General features: G+C 42.7%; 1 protein-coding gene across 10 annotated transcripts in view; it reads right to left on the reverse strand.

Annotated features, from left to right (window-relative positions):
* The window catches only part of sulf1 (sulfatase 1), an 87,737-nt gene that overhangs the window by 19,480 nt on the left and 40,413 nt on the right, over positions 1–27,844 (reverse strand). For 5 of the 10 annotated variants that reach the window (XM_046833795.1, XM_046833793.1, XM_046833792.1 and 2 more), the window contains 5 exons: positions 21,469–21,868; positions 6,610–6,841; positions 5,029–5,268; positions 3,285–3,436; positions 863–1,032 (listed from right to left, as the gene is read on the reverse strand). In XM_046833795.1, coding sequence (XP_046689751.1) covers positions 863–1,032; positions 3,285–3,436; positions 5,029–5,268; positions 6,610–6,781 — 734 coding nt within the window. In that variant the 5' untranslated portion in view covers positions 6,782–6,841; positions 21,469–21,868. Of the gene's footprint in view, positions 1–862; positions 1,033–3,284; positions 3,437–5,028; positions 5,269–6,609; positions 6,842–7,922; positions 8,010–18,814; positions 18,963–21,468; positions 21,869–27,844 lie in introns of those variants that run through there. The other 5 variants (XM_046833799.1, XM_046833800.1, XM_046833797.1 and 2 more) reach the window with 4 other exon arrangements.

Genomic DNA, 27,844 nt, shown 5'->3' on the forward strand with positions numbered 1-27,844 from the left:
TAGGGGCCTCCCTTCATCCATTCCCGATCATGAGCTCATGCTAAAAATATATTAACATAACCCCACGAAAGAGCACTTGGGAAAGAAACAATGCATTCCACACACCCCAGAAGGCACATGGTGAATGGATGGACTGATTGATGTGCCCAGGGTCAGGCGGTCCTGCCAGAGTTGAAGGTGAAATAGTAGGGTAAACAAACAGTGCAAACAATGGTAAATAGACGATCCTGTCCTTATAGGGTCAGGAGAAGTGTTTGGATTCTTGCATCTATGACTAAGCAGGCCTGCTTCCATGACTCTAGATGCAAGAAAAAGATCTCAGACCAAAAAAAAAAAAAAAAAAAGTATATCGGTTCTGATGATAGAGCCGCAAGCTGATTGCAGGCTTAGCACTAGAGCGGCGCGATATAAAATATCTTCTCTGCTCGTCCTGCACCCGAGTGCCAAAAGTATGCATGCGTTATAAATCAGCACAAGTTCATAGTGGTAAAGTTATTTGCTAGTTCAGCATTTCACTTCTAGTCTGTCCATTTTATTTCAAAGTCTCCTTTTAAATAAATTGAGCGATATAACATGCATAAATAAAAAAAAAACTTTCATAATTTTTTATCTCCAAATCATCGATTTTTAAATGAGAATAAAACCCATTCAGCTTATTTTACTGTTCCCCATAAACACTGGCTTTTGTCTTGGACATAATCTGCTACCATAAAAATGTTCGAAACATTAAAAATACCTAGACTCAACAAAACCTTTGCCAGGAAGACTGCTTATTTCAGGAGACAGGACACGCATTTAGAAGACAGGACACAGGGTTCAGTGGTGTTCAGTAACAGGTCGTCCCACAACGCTTTGGACTCACATGTGCTGCGAGGCATTGGGGAAGAACTCGGCGAACTGGGGCGCCGAATCCTCTGGACCGTGGGGTGCCGCGTGACTGATCACCATCATAACCGGCCGATGCGGGTACATGCGCTTGGACATGCGAAAGAAGTTGACGCTATCGTTGGTGATCAGATCGGTGAAGTAGTCCTGGGAGGAGCGAAAGACATACACATTAGAACGTGGACATTATTCGGGGAGCAAGTTGTAACCGTTACGACTAGGGTTTGCAGATTCACAATCTTTTAAGACTGGAAACTTTCCATGGGAATTATTGGGAATTTACAAGAGTGCAGATTGGCCTATAACAGGGAACTTAAATGCAGTTGGGGAAAAAAAACATCTTGCAGGATAATTTAGTTAAAACAACCAGATTTGATGCGATTTCGTTGAATTTCTACCTGCACACTTACTACAGGGTTATTGAGGCCACACCCCCTACAGAACAATAATTTCTTGGATCCTGCACACAAAATAATGTCACAAAAATATCCATCTTGGCGAGTGTTCACGTAAATTACATAAATATTACACAAATTTACGTTTAAAACATCCTTGTGCTGTGTGTAAGCATTTGTGCAACAAAATTGTTCTAACAATTAAGTCGAAAGATTCATTAAAAAAAAAATCTGTATTAGTTTGCATGCATGTCAGCTTAAACAAAATGTAAATATGTTCGTATATGGTACAGTTTATATAAATTTCCCCAAATTTTTAATTAGTTCCCTTAAATTCCCGTAAACTAGTATCAATTTTCACAAGTTTTTAATATTTCCAAAATTCCCATAGAAAGTTGACAAAGTTTCCACCCCTTTCCACCCTAATTACGACTGTTTAAAAAAAGTACATAAATAAACATGAAGTCGAACTTCTGAATGAATGAACCGCATTGCTTCGAACAGTAACAAGACCTGGTAGCTTCAAGCCAAGTGTGTTGGCTCAGTGGGGATACACAGTGTGATGCTGCAGCACATAATTGAACATGACACCGCTGTTAACACCAACAGTCGGTGGTGTGAGGTGGGGGTCGAGGTTTCCTGCTAGCATGGTCTTTTCACCACAGTGAGGTCTTTTTCTCCTAGTGTTTAGGCTAAAATTGGTATGTCTATGAGGTCTTTAAAGGTTGAGGAGACCCCAGTGTGCTTTTGCTAAGGTTTAGACCTTGTACTCCAGCCACATGGGCCCTTGCTAGCACAAACAACTGCTGGTCTGGGAGTTACCTAAACGCCTGTTAAACGCCTTTCCTGACTTCACCACAGAAATGTGTTAAAAAATAATAATTTGTATAGTTTTCGGTTTAGCTGCAGCATCCCCGTGGGTCAGGATTTACAGCAACTGATTTACACAAACGATTCGCACTAAGAGTTATGTTTTGATGACATCTTTGTGCCTTCTGACTCGCTTTTGGATTTCTTTGATGAATTAGACTTGAGTAATGCATCTCTGGACAGGATGCGAACCAGACATAAATATTGCGTGGTTCGTCTACGGAGCGTGTGAACACTAGGTCTAACTCATCAATCTCAGAAAGCATGCCAGCAATTTACTGGAATTGAGTTTGTCAAGCAAATTAGCCTTATCTGACAGGAAAAGGTTCACTCAAAAACAACGTGTTTCGACAAATTGTGGTTGACGTGGTTTGTCCAAAGGTCACTTTTAAAGCAAGTCTGTTTAATAAATAAAAAAAAGCAGAGAGATGCGATATCCCAGCTGCCCCGTGAAGTACGGACATCTACGCTGATACAAATTCCCTGGAACCTCTAAACCAACTAAATGTTCTCCAGAGCTCCAGAACCTCCGGCTTCAGCCACCTTGCAGCTTAGCACCTTGGTCTAACTAAACAAGCGAGTCGTTGCCATCCGAGCAGCAGGCCAAACATGTATTTATCCATCAGACATGCTTATAAAGCTGAAACCAAGAAACCTCAGCTTAAATTCCACACAGGGAAAACTGTACTAGTTTGGAAAACATTGGTAAATAATGGGTTTGGGGAGATCTGTTCCTGACAGCTCGCTCTGAAAACATTCCTCAAGTCAACTCCTTATGTGCTTCGCTATCATCAAAATGGTGACATTATTGTGTATGATTCGAAAACAAAAAACAGTAAATCTGTGCCCCGGGCAATTTCCACGCCGAGATTATGCCGGAGAACGTTTGATCACATAAGACGATGTCGCACAAACCAGGAGACGCCGCAGCAGCTCAGAACATTCCCTTTAATTTAATCAGATTCCAAGGGGGTTTAGATCAACCTGGGATTGCGAGCAAATGAAACCCTGCAATTAGCCCCAGAACAGACCATACAATTGGGCATGAAGTAAAAACAAACGGGGGTGATGGGATTACGAATCCATGCAACGTGACTGCGACGTAGCCGCGAACTGAAACCGTCGAGCACATACCTTGGCGTAGTCCGCGCCGTGCTTCTCCTTGTAGCCGTTCCGACAGACCGTGTAATTATAGAAGCGGGAATTTTTGATGAGCCCCACCCACTCGCGCCACCCAGGAGGAATGTAGCTGCCGTTGTACTCGTTGAGGTACTTCCCGAAGAAAGCTGCGAGGAAAAACCAGAAGGCGCATGCCGTCAAACACCAAAACTATCATTACTGTGCAAGCTTTTGCTACTTACTAGATTAAACGGTTCAGCCGTCTTCCTACAGGTTCAACAGAAACAGTGGTTATAGAGAGCTCCATTTCACAACGCGTCCGTTTGATTGCGATCCAATATAAATGATGAGTTATTTATTTATTTTTTTTTTTTAAGTGTGCTTACATTGTCCATCAGTCTTCAGCTCATTGCTCATCTCCCAAACGCTGGGCAAGCAGCCAGCCAGCGTGGAGACTTAATTGCAGTCTAGCATTCATCATTACTAGATTTAAACGTTGCATTTCACTCGTGGTGTGGTTTCACTTAGAGACGGGTCACTGGGTGCATGGCCAAGGTTTTCCTTTTGCACACAAGGTACGAGGTGTATGTGAAATGTGTCTTTTGGGATGAATGCTAACCAACACGTCACTGGGATTTAATCTTTTCAAACAAAACGGTTTTTTTTTCAGCCTGAAACAAGGCTTCGGCTTTAGAAACAAATTGATATACTTTTATCTTTGATAACCAGCTTTTGATTCCTTCTCATACCTTCATATTACCTACCCAATGATTTTCTGAAATTAACCGACGTACAGTCGCGCCCGAAAGACTTTCTTGTCTACTAAATATGTTACAAAACGCTGAAACTGGAGACTCCTTCCATACACGTCATGTTAATATTTGACAGAAAGTTACACCTTTGGAATAACGCATCATAACACATTTAAATATATAACAAACTGCTCGTGAATGTGCTGTTGCTATAGAAACGGTAATGTGTTCATATAAACCAATGATCCAAACTGTGGTCAGAGATGATGTTTTATTAATTATTAGGGATGTAACGGTACACGTATTCGTACCCAACCATTTCTGTACAGGGCTTTTGGTTGGATTTGTAGCATGCCTAAATATGATTTGTAGTGCGTTGTTTTGCATATGCGTGAAATCGCTACCGTTTCCGGCCATAGCCAAAGTTGCCGATATCAATTATTTTGCGTTTTATGTCCAGCCTGAAGAATTTCCATTAAAAGGAGAAAATCCTGACAATTCCGCATATCGAGCGAGTGAATGAATGAAGGATGGAAGGAATGAAGACATTTGTTAAAGTCTGCTGAAATAAGTAGAGCAGTTAAGTAAATCATATCTTTAGAAAATTTTTATATTAAGAGTAAAAAGCACACACACACACACACACACACACACACACACACACACACACACACACACACATACACACACACAGTGTATTACCCAAGTGGGGTTTAACAAATGTTAACTATTTTACTTAATTGTATTTAATAGGCACGAATGTAATCGATTACTCAATTTAATCAATAAAATAAAAAAAAATGTATTAATTTATTTAATTTTATTTGTATGTACTGTATTGAAGTTGGACCGAAACGTGAATTTTGTTTACCGTTGCACCCTTAGTAATTGTATACAAATGCATTACAAAAACTATGCACATTGTTGTTCACATTATGGCAGAGATTCTCTAGGTATTCGTGGTCAGCATTTTCGAAATTGAAGCGTATGAAGGGGATTTTTCGTACCTGTCCTGTAGCCCGTGTTGTTGAGGTAGACAGCGAAAGAGCGAGGCTCGTGCTGGGCCTGCCATGAAGGCGAGGAGCAGTTCTCATTGTTGGTGTACGTGTTGTGGTTGTGAACGTACTTTCCTGTCAGCATGGAGGAACGAGACGGGCAGCACATGGGCGTCGTCACGAAGGCATTTGTGAACGCTGTGCCGCCTTCCTCCATGATTCGCCGGGTTTTGTTCATCACCTGCAACGAGCCTGGAAGAAGACGATGAAGAAGCAGCTCTTATTGTCTGGCCATGTGATCAGGTTCTTACACAAGCGCGTTTCCAGTTGGAAGGTTGAAAATACCTGGAAGAGGTCCTGTCGAGAGCGAGCTTTGCTAAGGGCTATATTGTCAAAATGACAACATTTCAGTTCCCAGATCGTCTCTGACACACTGTAGATGTGTTGGCACAAACCAGAGTACAGCTCGACTGCTGAGTCACACTCGGTAAAAACACTCCGATGCGGTTTTTCCGGGCTGACTCAGGTTAGTAATGAAGAACTCAAAGAAACACGAGTGTGTTTAGTTGTTAAAGGACAAAGCGGTAAAACATAGCTCTCTATAATTGTATTTTAGATTAATCTTCCGACTTTGAGTCATAACTGTGGAGTTTCATGGCTCGGGATCAGTACGCTTTTGCCAATTTTCAGGGAAACTGTTTATCTTCTGGCTAAACTCGACACTGTGTGTGAAATCTCGGTTTACATGCACACAAACTGAATGAATTAGCATGGAAGTAGTATAAGCATTGCCGTGGCAATAAGGAGCACTTCCCAAGAGAAGCAGGTAAATCAAAAGCAGTTCAACTTGGGGGTTTTAACAAGATTTCAAGATAAACTCCAACTTTCATTAATGAACTGCCTCATGAACATCAGGTTTTCCTAAATGTCCATTGTTCAACCTGTAACCCCCAAAATTCTTCACAAAATCTTTAAAAAATTATTCCGATTTCTGTTGTGCTTTTTGAACATGAAATAAAATAGATTTTGCATTGTGTTGTGAGGATGTGTGTTCATTCAGCTACAAGGTCTTTAGTAAAGTCTGGTGCTGATGTAGGTGAGGTGAGGAGGCCTGGGGTGCAGTCAGCATTCCAATTCATCCCAAAGGTGTTCAATAGGGTTGGAGCTCTATAGGAGGAGATTTTCCACTCCAACCCATGTAAACCATATTTCATAGAGCTGGGCTTTGTGCACAGGGGCATCATCATAAAGGAACAGGTTTGGGTTTCGTTGGACAAGTAAATGGAAAATTCAATGTTGGAGAACCCAAAAACATTTGTCCCATTTGAACCCAAATACAATTGTGGGTCTCCTAGTTTGTGGTAACAGTCAGAATATATTATATGGAGTGGAAGATCTCCTGCCGATTACTCGGTTAATCGATGGAGCGATCGGCAGAACACTTTTATTTAAATAATCGATAGCTGCAGCCCTACATTATACACTGATCAACAGGGGATCACTTCATTTACTGTAAAGAAATCTGTCCCTTTTAACTGCAAAAAAAACATTTTTTAAACTTTTTATCAAACTTCCTAGAGGAAATGCGCTCACCCAGCTCTACGTCTTGGTCGTCGGTCATGATGAGGATGATGTTGGGGCGTATGTTGCGTCGGTCACGCTGCACTCGGCCCCGCAGGCTCTGACTCCGTGTGGTGGAGGCCGAGCAGGACAGCGGAGCGGCCAGGGCAAAGGCCAACATCCATGCCAGGCACGCAGGCTTCATGATGGAAAACAGGGACGGGATGACACTGTTGCAGCAATCTGGATCTTTTTACAAGCAAACCTAAAAGAAAGAAAAAGAAGAAAAGAAGAAACGGCGTGTCATAACATATGTGCATTTAATGTGTATAAAAACTTGTGGAAAATTGTGGTCAAAGGCAAATGGTACTTTGGCTGAGAGAAATGGAATAAGCCTTAAAGGCTGAGACCGAAAAAAATCCCTAAATGACTGTTCCAGATATGTGGCTAAATATTTAAACGCGCTCACACCTGATAAATCATTTACAGAGGCTCTTAAACTTAATGTCATCTCGTTATAGTCGGGATCCGCGAACCAAAAGCAGCAGCGATTTTACAGGAACATCTGTCGCATCGAATTCACCGCTTCAAGTTTTCAGCATAAGATCATGATAAATGGGTTCCACGATGCGTTTGCGAGTATTAGCTGCGACATCATCTTTCATCGAGACGATCCGACTCCAAACTACTGGCTGTTAGCGGGTACACAAGTCAAAACTTGATATAATTTTTTAAATCCTACCTGCAAAAAGTCCTTATCCTGCTCTCACCAATTTTCTGCCCTTGCACACACGCAACTAAAAACCGGAGAGACCTGAGGGCAGCACGCTGGCTTCCTGTGCGTGTTGACGAACGAGTATTCTCTCTGAGCTTCTCTCTTTCTTTCTTTCTTTCTCGCCCCGTCTGCCCCACTGAGATCCATTCACAGAAGCTTTCCCACTGGCCGGGGACGGCGGCATGAAGCCAATCAGGATTTACCGCGGAGGTGTCAATCATGATCTGCTTGTGATGACCCCTGCAGGATGGCTGGTGGGGAATGAGGGTCCCAGGAGAGCGGAGGAGAGGGTTGACACGGAGGCGGAGGTTCCGCTACATTAACCTCTCTACTGTGGGTGGGTGGACGTGTGTGTGTGTGTGTGTAGGCAGGGGGGGTAACGCTATGCATCACTGAAGATGAAAAACGCAGTCCCATCGGCCACATTTCACCGCGCTGGGTGTTTTTAGCGCCTCGGGAAACGGTGTTACACATGCGTCAGGATATGCTTTCAAACTAACTGGAAAGCTTTGAATCCATTCTAACCTAATTAGACCAAGATGAGAAAAGAGTGCACATGACTGATGCTTACACTTGACCATGAAATTTCATTCATTACTGCGCGGATCTCCAGGGTGCTAGTCCGCTCGAAGGCTGATCACTGTCTGGAATCAATGAGCTGAAACAAATAGGACAGAAACAAATGTGCACCTGAGCCTTCACGGTCACTGTACACAAATCTTTCCAATAAAGAACACTTTCCTAGGAGTCGTTCGGTATGAACGAGTCTTTAATGTGACTCAGAAGGGCGAGTCGTTTTAAAGAGTGACTTGTTCATTTTCTACAGGATACGATTGAGCAAAGCATCTCAAAATTTCCGGAGGTTACGTGCAGAAATACAATTGATTAATTTAGTCTCTTGTTCTTTTATCATGTAAATCGCATATATGCTGTGCAGTGCGTCACACGGGAAAATGACTCAAAAAGATTAGTTCATTTTGATGAATGATCCAATCTTCACATATGGTCATTAAGAAATAGGAAAAGTGTGCAAGAGATCCCTTTTTTGTTATTTAACAAATCAGGGATTGCATTTGACAAAAAAAAAAAAAAAAAAAAAAAAAAAGCACACCGTCACGTAGAATTAAAACGCGCTTGAGTAGTGAATCACGGCTGCTGAAAAGACAGCGAGGGTTTGTGACAGGCAGCGTGAGGGCCAACAAGCCAAGTCCTCTCGCAGCAGTGCTGTGCAAACACTGGAGATATTTGGACAAACCCCTGGTGGACGGGTAGCAGGGTTCAGACAGTGGATTTGACACACATGCCTACATCTAGGGCAATTTGTTCTGTCCAGCACATTTGACATGGAATTTACTGAAATCCAGGGCTGAGAAAACAGTGCTGAAGCGATGATATGAGGAAGAATTTGAGAGAAAAGATAAAGGAAAATGCACCCAGAATTCCTGGGATTCCATTTTTTATTTACAGCGTTTGGCAGACGCACTTATCCAGAGACTAATTCTGAACATGTGCGTTAACACATCTGCGATTTCATCACGGACAGAAAGTTAGAACAAAGCGCAAACGTGAAATTTTGCATGAAACTGGGCAAAACTGCCACAGAGATGTTTGACGACTCGTCACACGCGCTTCTTCACGATCGGAAAAATATCACTGGAAGTCGACGAGAAATCGGTAAAGACATTCGACGAGCTTAGCCTCCGAAAATGTCGAAACCGTTCGGCAACTTGTGCATGACGATGGTCGGAGAACAACCCACGCGATCTCACTTCCGCACCCAACCTACTCGCTAGATTTGGCTCCTGCGGAACTGTCAGAATTCACAGACCAACTTTAATTTAAAGTACTTCACTGAAGTATTACCATTTCAGGAGACTTGAACTTTACTACATTTCAAAGTCAGATATTTAAATTTTTACTCAACTACATTTAGCGAAATCAGTCGTTCCTTTATTTATGAGGATAAAAACCTTAACTAGTCAAAAATGCGGCAAGCAACCAATCAGGGTCGAGCGCGTGCTCTGTTTTTAACTTGTATTGCTTGGCAAAATGTTCGCAAGCACAACATTAAGGAATAAATGATGAAAGAAACTCCTGACTCAAACTCGCCACAACACCCGTGACCTAATTTCCGCGATTTTTTTATAGTAGTTTTGGGCTCATGATAATTTGAATAGATATCAAATCAGTGCTTAAGTACATTAAAAGACAAATTCTTTTGTACTTTAACTCAAGTGAAAGTTTAAATAATATTTTTCAGAGTGGATCTTTACATTAACTCAAGTACATTGTGTACTTTGTCCACTCTTAACGTTGCTTTTCAAAAAAAAAAAAAGAAATCATCTTAGTACACCTACACTGAAAACGTCAAGTGCAACGTGTTGCCAAATGTGTTTTATGTTCAACCTATGATTTAGCACCTACATAACCTCCTGCCAATTTGCAGAAATACCACACCAGTACTCTGCAATTCGCTCATAAATTAAAGCGGAGAACTGCAATTTTAGAAAATGCTTTGCAAAAACAAATAGCACTTCTATTTTCAGCTTCGGAAGGTCAGGAATTACGGCTTGGCTTTTAATTACCCCATTACTCAAAAATAGCCTGGTGATAGTCCGAGGCTCCTCATAGACATGTACCGATACGAGTCCCGTGCTTATCCTGCCACTTAAGAAAAGTGCTTTGGCCAGCCGCGGAAGCGTTCGGGAGAGTGCAGGCGCCCGTGAGCAGAAAGAAACAAAGTAGCAGACCACTGCCGCTGGCCTTTCACCGTTCCAGCCTGGCCAAAATAGCTCAGGCCTGGCATGCTGCTATTTTAACGTTCATGTTTATTGATGAAACCTCCTGCTGAAAAACTGGCAGCCTGCACTGGCTCACGAGAAACCGTTGTGCAAGCGGTCGTGCTGCAGTATAAGGTACAAGTGCAACCGGTTGCCAGAGCTTTAAAGTAGACCAACAAACAAGTGCTATTTTGTTCTCGGACAAGCCGCTGCTCCAGGAGAGCGTCTACACAGATTGGTGGATGTTTGAGACGAAGCCGGGCGGCTGTGTTTGCCTGGGGAGAGGGTTTAGGGAGTAGACACGCACTCCAAAGGCTGTAATAAATATATGCCAGTCAGGAATCTGTTGGACTGTGCTGTTCTGAACGATGGACACAAATGCAAAATGGACGAGTACATTGAGGAGTCTCAATCAAGTGCAGTTTCAGAGTGTATTTAAGACATTTACAAACAAACTGATTAGTACTATTCATTTAAAACAACCACAACAAGACAGTCTTGCAAAGTAGGGAATCTGCTTCATGGGCTTTTTTTCTTCTAGACCACAGCTGAGCAGCAAAAAGAGCTGCAGTTATTGTTTTCTAGGGATTAGATCAAATGACCCAGTAAATTCACCTCTTCTGTATTAATCAGAGCAAAGCTCAGGGAAAAATATTGGGGATAAAGAGAAGGGGGGGTTAGGGCCTTGAAGGTTCAAAGAAAGAAAACAAAAAGGCCACTATGTCAGCTTTCAGCCTGATGCACAGCTGCCAAAAAGAGCCCCCGGTCAAAATGGGGGTAATTTTCAGATTATTGAAAAGACAGCCCAAGAGTCCTTCACCGCTGTCCACAATCTTTACTTCCATCATTAGGCAAGATCCCCTCCTTTTTTTTGCCGTCCTTCTTTGTGTAAACAATGGTAGACCGAGTAATGAAGGCTTCTGCTTAGCAATGCAGCTGTGTTTTTGGACATGCAGATTTACGAGACAATAGCAAAGAGTGTTTTGGCAGGCGCAGCCCGAAATGATGATGCAGCTACAATGTAGGCAAACCGGTCCAACCCACAGTCCCCTGGGTCTCGAGTATGTAATGCATTGCTGGGTTCACTGAGTAATACAACGGAGGATGAGAATACAAGGAGTGTCCTGATGGGGAACACTTTTTTTTTTTCCTCCAAGGAGGACTATTATTTCTGGCTTACCCAAAAAATAAAAGGGCAAAATGACAAATCTGAGGTGGTGCTCCCTCAACACCATGAAACCGACTTCAAGAATCAGTTGAGATAAATTGCATTTGCGTGAGAGAATGAGAGAAAAAAAAATAAAAGTTTTTCCTTGCCCCAGACAGACCCCACCTTGCCTTCTGAAATGATGAATGCCTCATAATTGTGCCTTCTAAGAAAGTTCTGGGGCTGGAGCTTATAAACTTGAGCCAGAAAATGTCCAATAGAAGTCTGAAAGGACGAAACAAGTGAGACAATGTCAATATCCAAAACCTCGTTAGCTTCTGAAAAATCTACGCGTTTAAATAAAAAAAGCAAATCCTCAATCATCACGGAATGAGCCAGAAAACAACCCGCTCACTATGTTCATAATCCGAGCCACATTCGTTCACACTGGCGCGGTTTCTTGCGCACCTTTTAGAATAAACAGGGTCTCGCAATGCAACGAAACTGGAATGATTCAGATATAATGGGATTACTCTGAAAGTACATGTAAATGTAAAAGCTCCGAGTTCCCCTATTTACCGTAAGGAAAATCCCTCTTTCACCACCTACTTAGTGTACTTGTACAACAGGCCCTTTTATTCCCTTTGGCTTGCACCAACACACTGATGCAACCAATTCAGAATCTGGGGTTTTACTTCATCCATCAAAATCCTTTTGTGCAACACGTTTCCTTTTTTTTGTGCACTGGCGGTCCATGGCAAAACTAGCCAACTAGCATCAGGATCACTTGCAGAATCAGCACCAAACCGCATCGTTTCATCCTGCCACGTCCAAGCAACTCGCACTTTCCACACATCTGGATGTAGCCGTCCACCAGCTAACATCAAAATCACCTTTTATTACCTTTTGACAAAGTCTGAATTATAGATAGAAAGGAGCTTGAACTCATCGTCATAGTTCATTGAGAAGTTCTTGAAGCTCGAAGAAGATAACATCAATCCCGAGGAACAGCAGGGTCAAGAACTTTGGAACCGTCAAGATAACGTCAATGGCGGGCAGCCCGAAAGACGGCAATTCATAAACTGCCAAGAAAACAGCAAAATCAAACTTGCTTAACTATGCATTTTGCATCCCACTTTAAAACAAGAACAGGTAGAAAAGAATGTCAAAGCAAGTGAACTGAAAAATTCAAGCAAGTGAAAGTGCTGACTCGGTCTTCTGGGGAATGAAGGTGTATATAAAAGCGAGTGTGTGTTTAGAGGAGTATAAAGGGCTGCATGCATGCATGCATCTGTATGCTGATTATTCCCACCAGAGTGGCGGTGGCCGCCGAGCCGCAGAACAGGAGTACGGCTAGAGTTGTGTTTCGCAAACATTTTCGCGATGGGCCAAGATGTGGTGGCGAACGTGCACACTGAGCAGCGCAGTGTGTGAAATCCCACTGTGCCGAGCAGGCCTGTGGCCAGAACCCACCGCAAGCACACAGAGCCTCAGTCAACGAGTGCTCTGTCCACACACTCGGCCCTGGGTCGCTATGGCTGATCTGAAAAACGCGAACGAGAAAACAATGTTAAAGCCATTAAAAACTGTAGAGTAAGGGCAAGAAATCAGTCCAAATTTAGGATGGTTCTGTGACCACTCTACTGTGCAAACACAATCTAAACCAGCAAAGAAAAAGGCCTATAAACCACACTAGCCTTGAAAGGTTCCAATCTAGATACCTGACGTATAGAGTGTTGAAATGTACCAGTTTTCTAAAGCAGAGCTCTGTGAGCGTTCTTTTTTTTTTTGCTGGTGGGCTTAAGCGCTGATTGCGTGGTGAGAGGAGGAATGTGCCGCCCCCACTGAAGTGGTTTTACTTTGTTCTTGATTTGCTGGGTCATTTGACTTAATCACTATGGAGAGAATGCCATACACACACAGACAGCAGACACACTGGCTTTCACTAATGACATACCACACACCTCTGCAGAGAGAGCCCCAGTCAGTCATTTTCCACATGCTGGAAAGATAGAACACCAGCATTTTCTCTTACTTGCATAAGGTAAGTGAGCCATTTTTTTTTTTTTACAAAACTAAATAAAGGCCAGAATGCTAAGCTTAGAGTGACCTTAAGAATATATGATCTGTAGCACTTGGGTGTAGAAATCTTGATATCTAGAGAGCAAATTCTCAACTTGCTGTGGCTTCTGACCCAGCTGCTTGAAGCATTAATCAAATTCCAGGAAAGACTCTTTTCTTAAAGTCTTTTGCATTATATTTAAGCTTGAAGGGCTGATCTAGACAACACGTCCAAAAATCATAGAAAACTGACTATATTTAGCTTAAAACTGTTAGCGTTTACTGGTTCCGCTGAGCAGCGTGGGGGCCTAGAGAACAACAAGCTCAGATTTTTCTACAGTCAGCAATTTTAACACACTGATATTCGGTTTAGAGGAATGGCACAGAGTAATATTCGAAAGGAATCAATGAGAACGGGCCTAAAACTAATCCCTGATTGAAACAGTAGACTGTCCTGGCAGGGGGCCTTTCATTAATTATAAAATGCTAGTAAATATGTGATTAAATTAATCCAACTCTGAGACTTCAAAGCGTTGCTTACTATGGCACCAGGTGGTCTGCTGGGAATGGAGTGTGTGTCTAGAGGAATTTGCTAAGAGGAAAATTATTAAAAAAACACACAAAAAGCTCCTCCGGTTTCAAGGCTTAGAATGAGACGCGCTGCTGATAATGTTGGACATTTTAAAAGTCCAGTAATCACATCAAGGCACCTGGAACCTACCAAAGTATTAAAATTATAAACTTCATCTGAGGAATGATTTGAATTGATAAAGTACTAGTAAAGGATCGGTGCAACCCACCAAATAACAGCACAGCATTCGTTCACATTCAACTTGAGGAGCACCAGGGGATGAATGTGTCTCTCCATGATCTATGCAGCAGAAACTAACACCTGGTATCCATGTGACAGTACGGGAGCCACGAGTCACAGAGCGCTTACACACTCAAACCCAGGCAAAACCCCATGCTAATCCTCACGATAAGCCTTGTCGTCTATGCTAGTCTTCATGTCTGAGAGCCCAGGCTGGGAAGAGAGGGAAAATGTGACCTTGGAGAGTTTGATGCTATTCCATAATTCATTATTAACCACAGAAAAGAGGTCCCGATTGCCAGAATTTCCACAAGCTGACACAGAGCAGCACAGCAACGGTTCCACACTGGTACAAGATATGTGGTACTTTTCAGCACTTTTCACTTTTTTTTTTTTGCATTGCATATTAGATGGTCAAAATAACCATCCCCAGCCACTCTCAGTGCCGGTCCCAAGCCCGGATAAATTGGGGAGGGTTGCGTTAGGAAGGGCATCCAGCGTAAAACATGTGCCAAATCAAACGTGCGGAGGATCCGCTGTGGCGACCCCTAACGGGAGAAGCCGAAAGAAAGTTTATATTAGATGGTCAAAATGATCTAGGCACCTTATCATCACAACCATTTGTGGATCTTCTCCAAACTGTTGCCACAGCACTGGAAGCAAATTTTTTCTACAATGCGTGTATGCTTTATTATTACGATTTCTCTTCATGGAAACTAAAAGGCCTTTGGAAAGATATTCTACTTAAAGCATGGGTCCGTGACCCCTAGGGGGTCCTCTGTGGTACTGCAGGGGGTCCGCTAAGTAATGTTTAAGAAAGTAATGTTCTAGAAAAAATAAACGATTAATGATTAATGCATCAGGTGTTGGCAATAGCATTTATACCGGGGGCATTATAGCGTCATGTGATCGCGTGTTAATCATCTGGATGGACATAAAGCATTTAGGTGAGTAGATGAAAATGTATACTTGCATCGTAAATGCACACAATGTTACAAAATACAAATACAAACTAGGTCTTCAAAGTGATTAACACCCCTCAAGGAGGTCTTAGAGTCCAGGCCACCTGTAAAGCAGTGTACCGGGTCGAGCAGAATTACCAGCCTTCTCCTGCATTTCTCAGCGACTTACCCATCTGTATAATATGCACTTTAACAGGTTGCCAGGTAGGATTAAAACAAAGAAAAAAAAGAATAGTTAAAGTCTGGCAACCATCTTGTAAAAGCTACTGGATGTTCCTCTTGGGTTTGTTCTTTTCAAGCTCAAATTGCTCCTGCTCAAGCTTTCTGAGCTCTCCTTTTATAAGCACTAAGTTAATAAAAAAAAAAACAAAAAGCATAAGAAAAACAGATCCTGAAAGAATAAAGCAGGGAAAATCAATGAAACCAGCAGAGGGTCTTGGTCAAAAGATTTAAGGCCTTTGATCAAAAGCGTATGACAAATTACAGAATAACAGGCAGAGTACAAATCATTTATGGGGCAGTTTGTGGATAAAAAGTTATAATAATAAATACACAGTTTTCCTGTCCCGAATATTTTCCCCTCGAAAGAGATTTTACCCGACGAACGGTTTCAACTCGGTGCGCGACAGATAAATCATTGAGGAAAATATAGACAGTTGAGCATAAACATGACATTTCGGTCCAGATGTCAATGTAAAGTAACATCTAATCTCATCAAATATTCCACCACTACTTTAGTTTCCTTGCGCAGCTCTGAAAGTTACCCGCTACCGCTGGCGAATGAAGACTTTTTACACATTGTGGTGTCTTTTTTTGGGGTCAAAAGCGTCCAACGAGACTTTGACGTGCCGCAAAGATGATGATATCAAACAGCAGTTTCCACCCGCGTAATTGTTCTTCATAAATAAACCATGACTGTCTGGGCTTTCAGTTGAAGGTTGGAGTTTGAGCTAAAGCAACGTTGCCACTTCAATAATCCTTATATTTCATAATGGTTCAAGTAACATGGGAAAAACTTCAGACACGCTCTGCAAAAAAAAAAAAAAAAGGCACAATACTTTAGGTGGAACTAAAAATCTAGTCATTTACATCTCCAGAACTTTGTCGTGCCTCACAGGCTCATTACTCACGCCCGTGGCTGGGCACGACGACTCCGCCGAGGAGGTTTACACACATAATGACCCGTGCAGACCCATTAATGATTAATGAACATGCCTCCCAGGCCACTTGTTCAGAAATTGTAAGGCTGTGTTAACACATCACGCTTGTCTAAGCGGTTAACGTTATCGAGACTTTGGGAGCTTTTTGACTTGATTGAATGATTGCAGTGAAGTTTGGAATAATAACGCCAAAACCAAATATTTATGAAAGGAAAACGGACTACGAGTGCTACTGTAATGAGGTTGGCGTAATTGAATTGGGCTTAAAACGGCAAATATATACAAGACAGACACCAGGTCTGACCACTGGAGTCTGCCAGCGAGTCTTCGGCGAAAAACGTATAATAGAACGTGGTTAAAAACGGAGAAACCCGCTATAATTTTGCTGCCTGTAGTCCCTGTACTTTACTCTGTTTATTGACCTAACTTCATTACGCTTAGAACTACGATTTAAACTTTCCACCTGGTTCCACTTTTAAACCGTGGTGATTTCATCCGACGACAAATTACATAAAGTCTGTGTGTCATAAACGAGAAGCTATACCTTCCTTTAAAGAGAGTGTCCCAGCGCTAAAGTGGTCTCCGATGCAGTGAAACGCATTAGTGGCGTTTTTTGGAGCGGAACCATCAGCCCACTTTTTCCATACATGTTGACCTAACACATTACGGCTCAACAGCATTGAAAAGTGAAAAACACCCACACGCACACCACTACCACCCTACAAAATTCTCTGGGGCATTGCGGAGCTTTCAGGAATTCCACTCAGCGCCCTGGGTGAGGAGGGGTGAAAAGTCTGTCAGCAGCCTCCAGCCGTGGAGCTTCTGCGTAACATTGCACTCCCAGAATGTAGAACGTGTGCAGACAGGAGTCGTGGGAAATTGTGAGAGAAAGACCTGGACTGGGAGAACCGCCGTCCCAGAGCTGATCTGTCACAAGTCCAAGCTACTATTACTATTACTACTACTAATACGCATGGCGGCAGAGATGGTGGTCGTTAAAATGAGTATGATTTTCGACCTGTTTCTTTATCCTCACGTGTACAAACAAAGACCTAGAAAGTGGGGGAAACAAGAAAAATAAAGAGAGCGAGTCAAAAAGAGAAAAAAGGGAACGACGGGGCGAGAAAGACGGAGACGGAGCCTATAATTTGCGCCTTTGAGTTTGGCCCTTCTTTCCACCACAAGCGGTATGAACTTGCGAGGCTTTTCCTCGACGTTTGCAATCGCACCATTTGTAATTCTATTAGCTCGCCGCGTCTACGAAAAGGCTTTCTGGCACCTGCGTTCCGAAGCTCCTCTCCAACTCCTGGGTGAGGTGTATGATCTGTTCAATCATATGATTTATTCGAAAGGGCCACGCAGCCTAACGTCCGTGCACATTTATTGTTTCGGTGCCAGAAGAGCAAACATGAGATGTGGAAAGGCAAGTCTGCTAAGCATGCCATGCATAAATACCGCCGATCCCAAAACTTGGCTGAAAACTCGGCTCTCGGCTCAGTTTCCCTGCGGCAGTTCGTTTAACTATCAAAAGGAAACCTTCATGGGTGCCCCCCCTCGTACTTTTGCTCAGTCTGGGTGCGAAATGGTGTTCACATCAAGGGAGCTTGAACTAACATCTCGCTAACTGAGCTAACCAGGTAAATAAATTAGGCTAGGTGAATCTCAGTCAAGGTGCTGATTGGATGCAATTGTAACAAAACGAAAAAACTATGTAAATTTTTTTGTCCATCTCTATTCCGTACTGTCTAAAAGTTGAAATAAAATAATTTGATGCTCTCAGATATTACCGATGAAAAGCAAGTTACGGTTTAAAATGTATACCGCCACCTAGTGTATGGAGTCAGTCAGTCAAGAAGTGGGCACAAATGCATGCTTGAACTCTGTTTATTCACTTGCAAGAATCTTTAAAAACAGTCTTGAGGTTTTAAGTTGCATGTCCAAAGTAGACGTATACAGCAGGATTGATCAAACAGAATTCTGGTCCAAAGCACCAGACCCCCCTTCGCCTTTATGTGTGAAGTAGAACAGGGGGAGAGAAAAAAGGACCCCAAGCCGTGTTTTAATAGAAAAGCTCAGAGTTTGCCTATCCTTCCCCCCACCTCAAATCGTTCTCCATTATCTTCTATTAAGAGGAGCGCGGGATGAAAGCGCCAGCTCCCCGGCTGGGTTACCTTTTGAATGGCCCTTGTTCCGATCCGTCCTGACGGCCACTTAATTGCATGTGGAGCTCTTTTTTTTCTCTTTTTTTTCTCTTTTCAAATCTAAACCAGATTGTCGGATTAATGCGCGACGGAGGTGAGGCGGTCGGGAAGAACATGCTCACGGCTGAAGTTCTACTCGCACTTCCACCTAGAATCTGTGCATCCCATTGGCTGCTGCAGATCACTTTCAACCTTCAAATTGATTTCCTGGACACAATCTGTTTATTCAGACATCGTTTCCTAGTTCCTTCCGTTCCAAAAACTTTCAACGAATGAACATCATGGTCCATGAAATAACAACCCCCCAGTTTAGTAAGAATTAATGAAAGCTGTGTGCTTACAATTACATCCGTGACGTTCACAGTCCTCCTCTTCAAACCGTGGCTTCCTGCGGGATGCTGTTATTAAGTGCAGCGATAAACAGCCACTCGAGAGAGCAGCGTGATTTCCTGTGTCAGATCAGCGCCCGCTCCCTGCCTCATCAACGTCCTCACAAAAAAAAAAAACGTCAAACGATCAAAGCAGGAAGTTTTTTTTTTAACTAGGTTAGGGATGCTTGAGGGTCCATCGGAACCTTTTTCCATAAGGTTTTATAGAGATTCTCTAAACAAAAGAGGTGCACGAATCAAATATGATCCAACATTTAAAACCCAAAAACTTGACGACTCGTCAAGTTACTTACAGGCTTCACCAGTCGGAAAGATGGGGGTGTGGGTGGGGGTGTAATTGGTGAGGCCATTGCTAAAGAAACCTGTGTGGCTATTTTTTAGTGCTAAAGAAGATTAAAATATCTTGTTTTATAGCTTGACCGTGTCAAGAAAAATAAAAAAAGCAAGCAAAAATATTTCTTAATATGATTCAAACTAAACCAATGCCTCAAATTCTTTCAAGAGTTAAGTGAGGAACAAAACAAATAACCTCGAAGTAGTCGATAGATTTTTCCCACGTTCTTAAAAGTGCGCTGTTCTTGATTTGGCTAAACGAAATCTCAAAAATGTAATAAATTGAAGACGCCACTTTAGTGTCGCATTCAATCACATGGACAGTTTTGAGCAAGTCCTATCAGGGGCTATTGAGCAAAAAAAATAAATAAAGCTTTTGTATAATTTCTATGTTTAACACAAACACACGCAATGGAGGGGAAAAACTGTTGCGAGCCCTAAAGAAAGACTACACGGAATCTGGTAAAGTGACAATTTGCATTCAAATAAAGCACTAAATAAGATTCAGCTGAACTCCATCGCACTCAGGTCTGTAGTAAGAGTCACCTCGAATCAACCAGTCACCTAGAGGAGCTCTTAAGGGTAACCTTGGATAAATAAAAAGGCAGCTCCGAGTGGCAGACGGTGACAGCGGCGCAGATGTTTAGCATCTGGCACGAGGGGATTGGGTTTGACTGAACACTTTTGCGGCACTACTTATGCGCAGTGGAGCGGTGGGCAAACAGCCGCCTTGCCTTCCCCAGGAGAATTAAAAAAAAAGGAGGTGGGAATACAACACAAAGGCATGAGTTCATGAATAAAAAAAGAAAGAGGGAGAGAAGAAAAAAATGCGTGCTCACAATATAAAGAGTTTGCTTGAGAGCTGACTATCGGAACGCAGGATGCACGCTTGCACCTTATACACGTCCGATCCCAATCCGAACTTTCGTGCACAGCAAAAAAGGCTGCAGGACTAATATTTGCGTTGGCGCAGCCTTCCTAGGAATCACATATGATCTGCAACAGCTGCATGCACTGTTTAAGGATCATTGCGGGGAAAAAAAAAACACGGTGGTGGTATCTCGTATCTCAGGGATTACGGTATTGAAGACGCAGCTCAAGTAAACGAGATTTGATGACGTACGGATTGCTAATGGACCTCTATCAAGGAGACCTGGAGGGTGTGTTTGTGTGTGTGTGTGTGTTTGTGTGTGTGTGTGTGTGTGTGTGGGGGTAATGGAGTGATCTGAACAGCTGGCACGGATTATGATTTATTTTATATCATCTAGCTGAGCACAGATAAAAAAGTAAAGATTCAAAGAAAGAAATAAACTACATTCATGTCTTGCTCTGGTTATCATTTTTACTCAATGGCATCAGCAAATTTGGTAAAAAAAACGTAATTCAGACGAGAGCCTTAAAAAAAATTAAAAATTTGAACAAAATATGAGGCAAATTTCTGGTCATTTAAATAAACAAAAACAAAACAAAAAAAATCTGACTGCGGTCGTTTTAGGTAATAGCCATAAACTTAGCAGCTACTAAATTCACATCCTCTTGCCGTGCCACGCTGATCATTAGTAATGAATTGACTCATGCTGAACTCGCTGACCTTAAGCTTGTGGTTTTGTCAGCTGCATTTAGCGCTCAGAGTTTACGTATGACAGAAAGACACATGCACGCCTGATTATGACTCCATAAACTTGAAGTCGTCCACCGGTGCTTTACGCTTTTATGCCTTTATTCCGGGCACCTGCCTGTTTTCATTACGCTCCTACACATGGCCCACGGCGACACGCATAAATAGCGCTCGCCGCCGCGTACCCTTGCTTCATGCTCGACTCTCTCACTCTCTCTCTCTCTGTGACTCAATGGAGCTAAATAACTGAAGCGAGTCACGAATTCCTCATGCTGTCCCCCCTCCTCCTTTCTCAAGTGCATGTCTCCGCTTTGACAGTCAGTCCGGAAGCTTCTTCACATTCTTTTTTTTTGTTGTTTTTTTAAAGACGACGATTTGGAAATGACTGATGTGCAGGATTCGTTCTGTCCCGACCATTTGGAATTTGGTTAAGTAGTGCTGAAGTTGGAGAACTGATCTAAGACATAATTTTATTTAACAATTATTTTTCAATTAAAGCGTTATATGGAAATCTGGCAGGATTGATAGATTTGTTTTTAAAAAAACAAACAAACAAAACAAACAAGCAAACAAACAAAAAGACAAAAATCCAAGACATACATCAGCTGTTAATCAAGAAAAGGAGAAACAAGATAAAACAAGAGAGCCCAAGTACCTGACATGCAAGAGCGGAAGAAAGTCTCGTTCGCCGTCCTCACTTTGCTCTCGCTCACTCTCTCTCTGTCTGAAGCTGCGCTGCTGTAAGTGGGGACCACACAGCTCCTGGAGGACAACCTTCCTCCTCTAATCCTTTCTTCGATGTGATGACACACACCAAACCCTAACCATCTGTTGAAACACGTCCTCCGGCTCACACCGCTCAAGCCGCGTCGAGACAAACCAGCGGGTCCAATCAGAGAGGTCGCTGGGTGGCTCTTCCCAGGCTGTAGGCAGGGACAAGGACACAAGGCAGAGGGGGGCGAAAAAAAAAAAAAAGAGGGGTAGGGTGTTGGGGTGGGATGTGGTGGGGTTGGGTGTATGCTAGAGAGATGTCTGCAAACTCTGGCCACCGTAACCTGAGAATTACAGAGAGACAGAGAAAAAGAAGGAGAGAGGAAAAGAGAGAGGGGGTGGGTTGATGGGTGGAGGGTAAAAGTGTGTGAGTATGCGAGAAAGAGAGTGAGGGAAGGCAAAAGGGAGGGAGAGGTGGAGAGGTGTGTATATGGGGAGGGTAGGGGAGGAGGGGGGCCTTCGGACCAAGTATGACCAACTATACACTTCAGACTGAAAATCTGGACTTCTATGTTCTTAAACACACACTGAAATACAGAGCAAACACAGGAATCAAGGTGCAAGTAGGAGCCAGGACACTAAAATAGTCTCTGGAACTCTGGAACCGCTCACACTTAGGTGTGATAAATCTTTACCACAGGCAACATTCCTGGCTTTCACAATCCATCAGCGTGAAAACACCAAACAGAAAGAACTTGCTGGAAAAATCAATTCTAGTCTTTTTGACTATAGAATGCAAATTGCTTGCTAAACGCATACAAAATCTTTGCTGTTTGCAAATCAAAACTAAACTTCCTGCTACAAGAAACTTGCTACTAAATGCTTTTCAGCTGCACAGACATTCCATCCATTAGATTTGATGATGTCATGTCAGTATTGCAATAAACTCAGTCATGAGGAGTTTTTCTGAGGTAACTAACATACTGTTACTCAGTAACAAGTAGATCGGAAAGTTATAATACACTTCGCTCCCAAATACTTGTTTAAACGCAAAAGTTTAGAAGAGGGGAAAAAAAAGCATTATGATATATTTTCATGATCAATTTTAATTTTAAGGTTCTTTGATTGGTCCCATAGGGAAAACCCTTAAAGACTCTATGTAATGTGCCACATCAGAGGCTTTCCCTTTCACAGTGCTTTAATGACTCCATTTACCCATCAATCATTACAAGAACCCACAAGAACCCTTGTTAGACAGTGCAGAACTCTGAGAAAAAGCAGCAGTTTCTATAATGGATTATGGTTTATTCGTGTCCATGTTAACGTGCAACATTAGCAACCAGGTACTCCTCCTAATCTCTTGTAAAAGCTGTGATTTGGAAGCTTTGAAACCTCCGAAAGGCCGTACGTGGCTCCAATCCGCTTTCCAGCGTGGACTCGACATCCGAGTAAGTTCATCAGGAGTGAGGAAATGCAAACAAAGGCTGCTAAGTGACCTATTAGCATTCTGTAAAGCCGCATTCACACCTGTTGCCCTGGTATTAGTTTCAGTCTGGTAGGACCCCTGTGACACACACACACTAATCAATCTTCACAGACCACAATCCTTTCAGTGGGCAAAACCAAACATCATCATTTGTAAAGGAAGCTGAAGCTCTTTTAGTGCTCCTTTTGTCTGCTAATTTTAGTGACTGGTTGCGCATTTCATCCGCCACTAATATGTTCAATCTGGCTTATTCTGCATTGATTAAGAGTTAGGCAGACTGGGAGCCACCAGATGGCAAAACATGACTTAGAACATCATTCAACCTCTTGCTAACGGTTTAAAAGCTTGAGACGTGGGTCTGATGCCCCTGAACACATTTTCCTTCCATGTAATCAAACAGAGTTTCATCTAGGGGACATGACGCAGAAGACAAACGCATCCATCATGTGTCCATGTGTCCATCATGTGCGCCAGACATAAGCATGTCTGGCGGAAAACTAATTCTCGTACGCTTGTGCAGGATATTAAAGCCATTTTCATTTGGACATGTGAACCTCCCTGCTCTTAGTTTAGATAAAAGAGGAAGCAAAGAGCCCATATTGGGTTAAGCAAATTCACAAAGGGTAATCCCTTGATCCACCCCAGTCCTTCTCAAACTCCCACTTGACTACCTTAAACCTCAAACAAGCCACCAAACCCTCCCCACACACACACACACACACACCAAGGGACCCTAAACTTTTTGTGAAAGGACAGAGGCCAACAGCTCAGTGGCCTTCATTCAGGATGGCAGGGATAATAGTGACCACCTCACATGCAGCAGTTTCATCCGTGGACGAATTCTTCACCATGCTTTTCGCAGTATTTAAAACTCTGCTATGGAATGCAAACTACTTACTGGAATCTTGATGAGAACCAAAGACTAAGTCAAGCCTGGGAACTCGATGCAATAAGAGGCTGAATGCTGCTGCTATAGAGAGTCTTTCAAATGCAGAGAAAGCCTGGTAAAACAGAAGGGTGGACACTTTGAACTCATCCCATCTATGGACAGCCTAAAGTCCCTGCAGGAGGTCATTGAAGAGAGACACACACACAAGGCTGAGGTATAGAGTGGACAATCCCTGGAAGAGATAACCCTGCAAGAGACTCTCCTCCTCGACTGAGGGTTGCAGGTGCAGCAAGGACCTTGAGAGGGTTGTTCGGTTCATTACTCTCATTCATTATGCTTGAATGAGATCTGGAGGGTGTCACTGCGGAGACAGTGCAAGGGACAGAACGTAAATGGTTGAAAATTGGGACTCCATTGTGTCCCCCTGCCCAACCCCAGACACACTAGGAGCAAGGTTACAGGTCTTCCCAATAGTGGTCCTTTCGCAGTCCGGGAATTTACTTATTAGACTAATAGTGTAAACCGCAAGGTTACATCTGAAATGCCAGATGTCGAACGTTATAAAATGCATCCTGTTTGATCTCGTACCGGATAAATCCTCCAGCACACCAATTTAGCTACAGACAATATGGATGCGACGTTTAAGCTTACATGCCACATTAGCGCTTAGCTAGCCTATATGAAATATAAATAGGAATATCCTGCAGGGTTCCCATCTTAGGATCGGAGGTCACAGGGGCTTCTTTTCAACTCCCCCCTACACAAACAGCTGAAGCTGTGGGGGTGGACTGAAGGTTACGTATAGGGTTTACGGTGCGTTGCGTCTCAGCCCTGAAACGCTTCCATGCAGCATGACAGCTGAAAACACAGACGCTAGCAAAAGCTGCCTGCTTGTAACTGCAAACTAACATGTGATGAATTAAAAAATATCTACAGACTTGCAGATGTCGAGATGCAAAGACTCGCAATTCTGATCCAACATTAACGTACGGGAGAGGAGGTCGTGATGTTCTGATCATTACATTCTTCTGATTAATCCCATCAAAGAACCACACACAAGCCATCAAGTCGTATGAAGATCAATAGAGTCACTTCCCACAAACATGAAAACTAATTGAACAGGCGATGGATGTGAAAGAATGCGTCAAGTTCTATCAACATTACAGCTGAAATCCAATCATTTTTGGGGGATATGGGATATATTCCTGATGACAAGTCAGACAAGAAACATCCTGTATGGCAAAGAATCAATTACTTGCCGTATGAATTATACATTCTTAGCTGCATTCTTTCTTTTAGAATTATCAATAAAAAAAACTGGAGGTTTTTGGATAACTGTGTTGGTTCCAGCAGTCCCTGATGTTAAACTGAAAACAAAATGTAGTCATTTCCTGTGAATCGGCAATATGCCCTGTCTGGCCTTCACTTATCACTGATGTTCATCAGGGTGGTTATAAGGGCCTTTCAATTACAAGAACACCACTGCAATCTCAATCTTTACCTTAGACAAAACCCTTTTTTTTTTTTTGCTGAAGGGGAAGGGCAATTGTCTGGACGTAAAGAGGAGGAGAGTCGAATGCCCAAAATGGGGAGTTCAAGTTGTTGTCACCACCCACATTAGCACCTTGCATGCATTAAGAAGCCAAAAACAATGAACGATGGCATGCAGAAAGGCTTACTATCCAGGAGTCCAAAAGGGTAGAAAGTTCCACACTTAAAGCAAATAATGAATAAAGCACCTCTGAAGCCAAATGCTAGATGTGTTAGAAAAAAGCTTTATGCATCCAACATTGTGTTGTTGCCTGGTAAACAAACCATGTACAAACCGAGTAAATAAAATCTAGCAGTTCTAGAGTTTATTTAAGAGAGATCCTGTTCGTGCAGAGAGACACATGTGGCATTTAATGGGAAGTTCAAAAGTCTGAACCTGATCTCTGGATGCACGTTCGGTGCTCAATTAAAACACAGACAGAGGGAGACAACTTGAGGCTTTCTGCAAGAGGAAAAAGACTAGATGACTCACAGAGAAAGACAGGGCATAAGAGGTCAAACAATCCTCAACTTTTACAGGAGTAATACTTTATTTTGAATATATATATATTTTTTTTTTAAACAACCATGTTTCCTTCTCCCCCATGAATTCCTTTCTTACCTCCATTTTCATTCCACTTTTTTCCAACCCCCAAACTAACATTTTTGCAAGTGCTAATGTGAAGCCTGAGGCAACGTTCTTGCTTTAAGGCTTTAAAAACGTTTGTAACCTGTATGACAAGCGATTGAGTTTTGCATGCCTCCACCTGAGACGAATCCGATTCGAACCTCAAAGTGGAAAAACATGACTGCAGAGTTTTAAGCAGTTTTGTGGTTAAGGATGACCCAGAAGAGTAAAGGGGTTCCCTTTGATCATTGTGAAAGACTACTTTCTGACTGGAGTGCAATAAAAATAAATCGAGAAAATAGGGGCACTTTTGAAAAACAACGCTGTGCTTTAATAGGGTACTGGCATTAGGAGAGGAAGCACTCGCTCGAAAGAAACTAAACCACGACGGCGGCACAAAGTCATTTGGGTATTTTGTGGCTGAAAGACAGCAAGAGTAAAGATCAAGGAACTCAGGGCCAAATTGCCCATGATGTTAAAAGCTCTCTCTTGCTCTGCTGTAACCGTAGACCTTTGTGTTCGAGGTTAAGGGGTTGCTTGGGACTGGTCGGCACAATCTCGAGAGTAAGTCTTACTCTTTCTCTCTCTCTCTCTCTCTCACACACACACACACACACACACACACACACACACACACACACACACACACACACACACACACACACACCCCTAAAAGCATGTCTAATTTCAAACGTGTCAAACATACTAAGCAAACCTTCTAGGAGAATGCAATACATTGCAATAGTTTGCAGTTTTTCCATTATTGTGTATATACACGATTTTCTCATTAACCCATTATAACATGACTTGAGCCTTACAGGATCAGAAAACCACTAGATGTAAAGCAAGCTGGTCAATGTATTCACGTTTGGATTAACCAGTGGACCATTAAAGCTTGCTCGTGTGCACTATAAGAATGCGTTTATCTGCTCCCCCTCTTTTTCCTCTAAATGAATTTTTTTTCCCCGGTTTCCGGCTACACCTGCCGGGTCACCATATTAACCCCTCAGACCATTGAAAGGCCCTCCATTTTCTCCTGAAGGAACAATGCGGTGTGGCCGGAAGCACACTTCTAATCCTCTCAGACCCTCGAATGAACGGCAAGAACAAGGCAGAAAGGCTAAATCCCAAAGCACAGAGGCCCTCTTGGCTCGACAACATCCCAAATGCCTGGATGAATATAATCCTTTAAAGCATGCCGACATCAGGCCAGCGAGGATACAAAAAAGAGGGGCGCTGTAGGTCAAGGAAAAATGAAAGTGGATCACCAAGATGATCCAAACATGGATTCAAGAGATAAAACATATGTGATGTACAAAAAAACCCTACATATTGAAAAGGGCATGAGAAGGTCAGAGCAAAAGTGGCAGCCTTTAATACTGCTCAAGTTGTAACGTTTCTCGTGCAGTAAAAGGATTCGAATGAGAACGTGGCCTGGTGCACTCTGCCAGTTGAAATAAAAGTTTGATTAAAGCGAATGCGCAGTAAACTCGCAGACACACGCGGCCCTTCTGCACGCAAACACTTCAGTTTTGAAGAGCAACCCGGGTGGAGAAGAGGCCTGATTGGCTGCGGCTCATTTTAAATGGGTAATTTTGGGCTTCTCCAGCAGTGAAAGCAGCATGAAGCTAGCAAGTCGTGATTGGCGCGAGGGGTGGGAAATGCTTTAATCTGGCACCCGCGCTCTCCTTCTCTCTTCAAGGAAATAATTATCATCAAGCAACTGACTAAACAACAATGGCAGGAGTACTCCGGCTTTATCGGCTCCACCAGTTATTAATAGCGTT

This window comes from Silurus meridionalis, chromosome 21 (genome assembly GCF_014805685.1).
Source record: "Silurus meridionalis isolate SWU-2019-XX chromosome 21, ASM1480568v1, whole genome shotgun sequence".
Lineage (NCBI taxonomy): Eukaryota > Metazoa > Chordata > Actinopteri > Siluriformes > Siluridae > Silurus > Silurus meridionalis.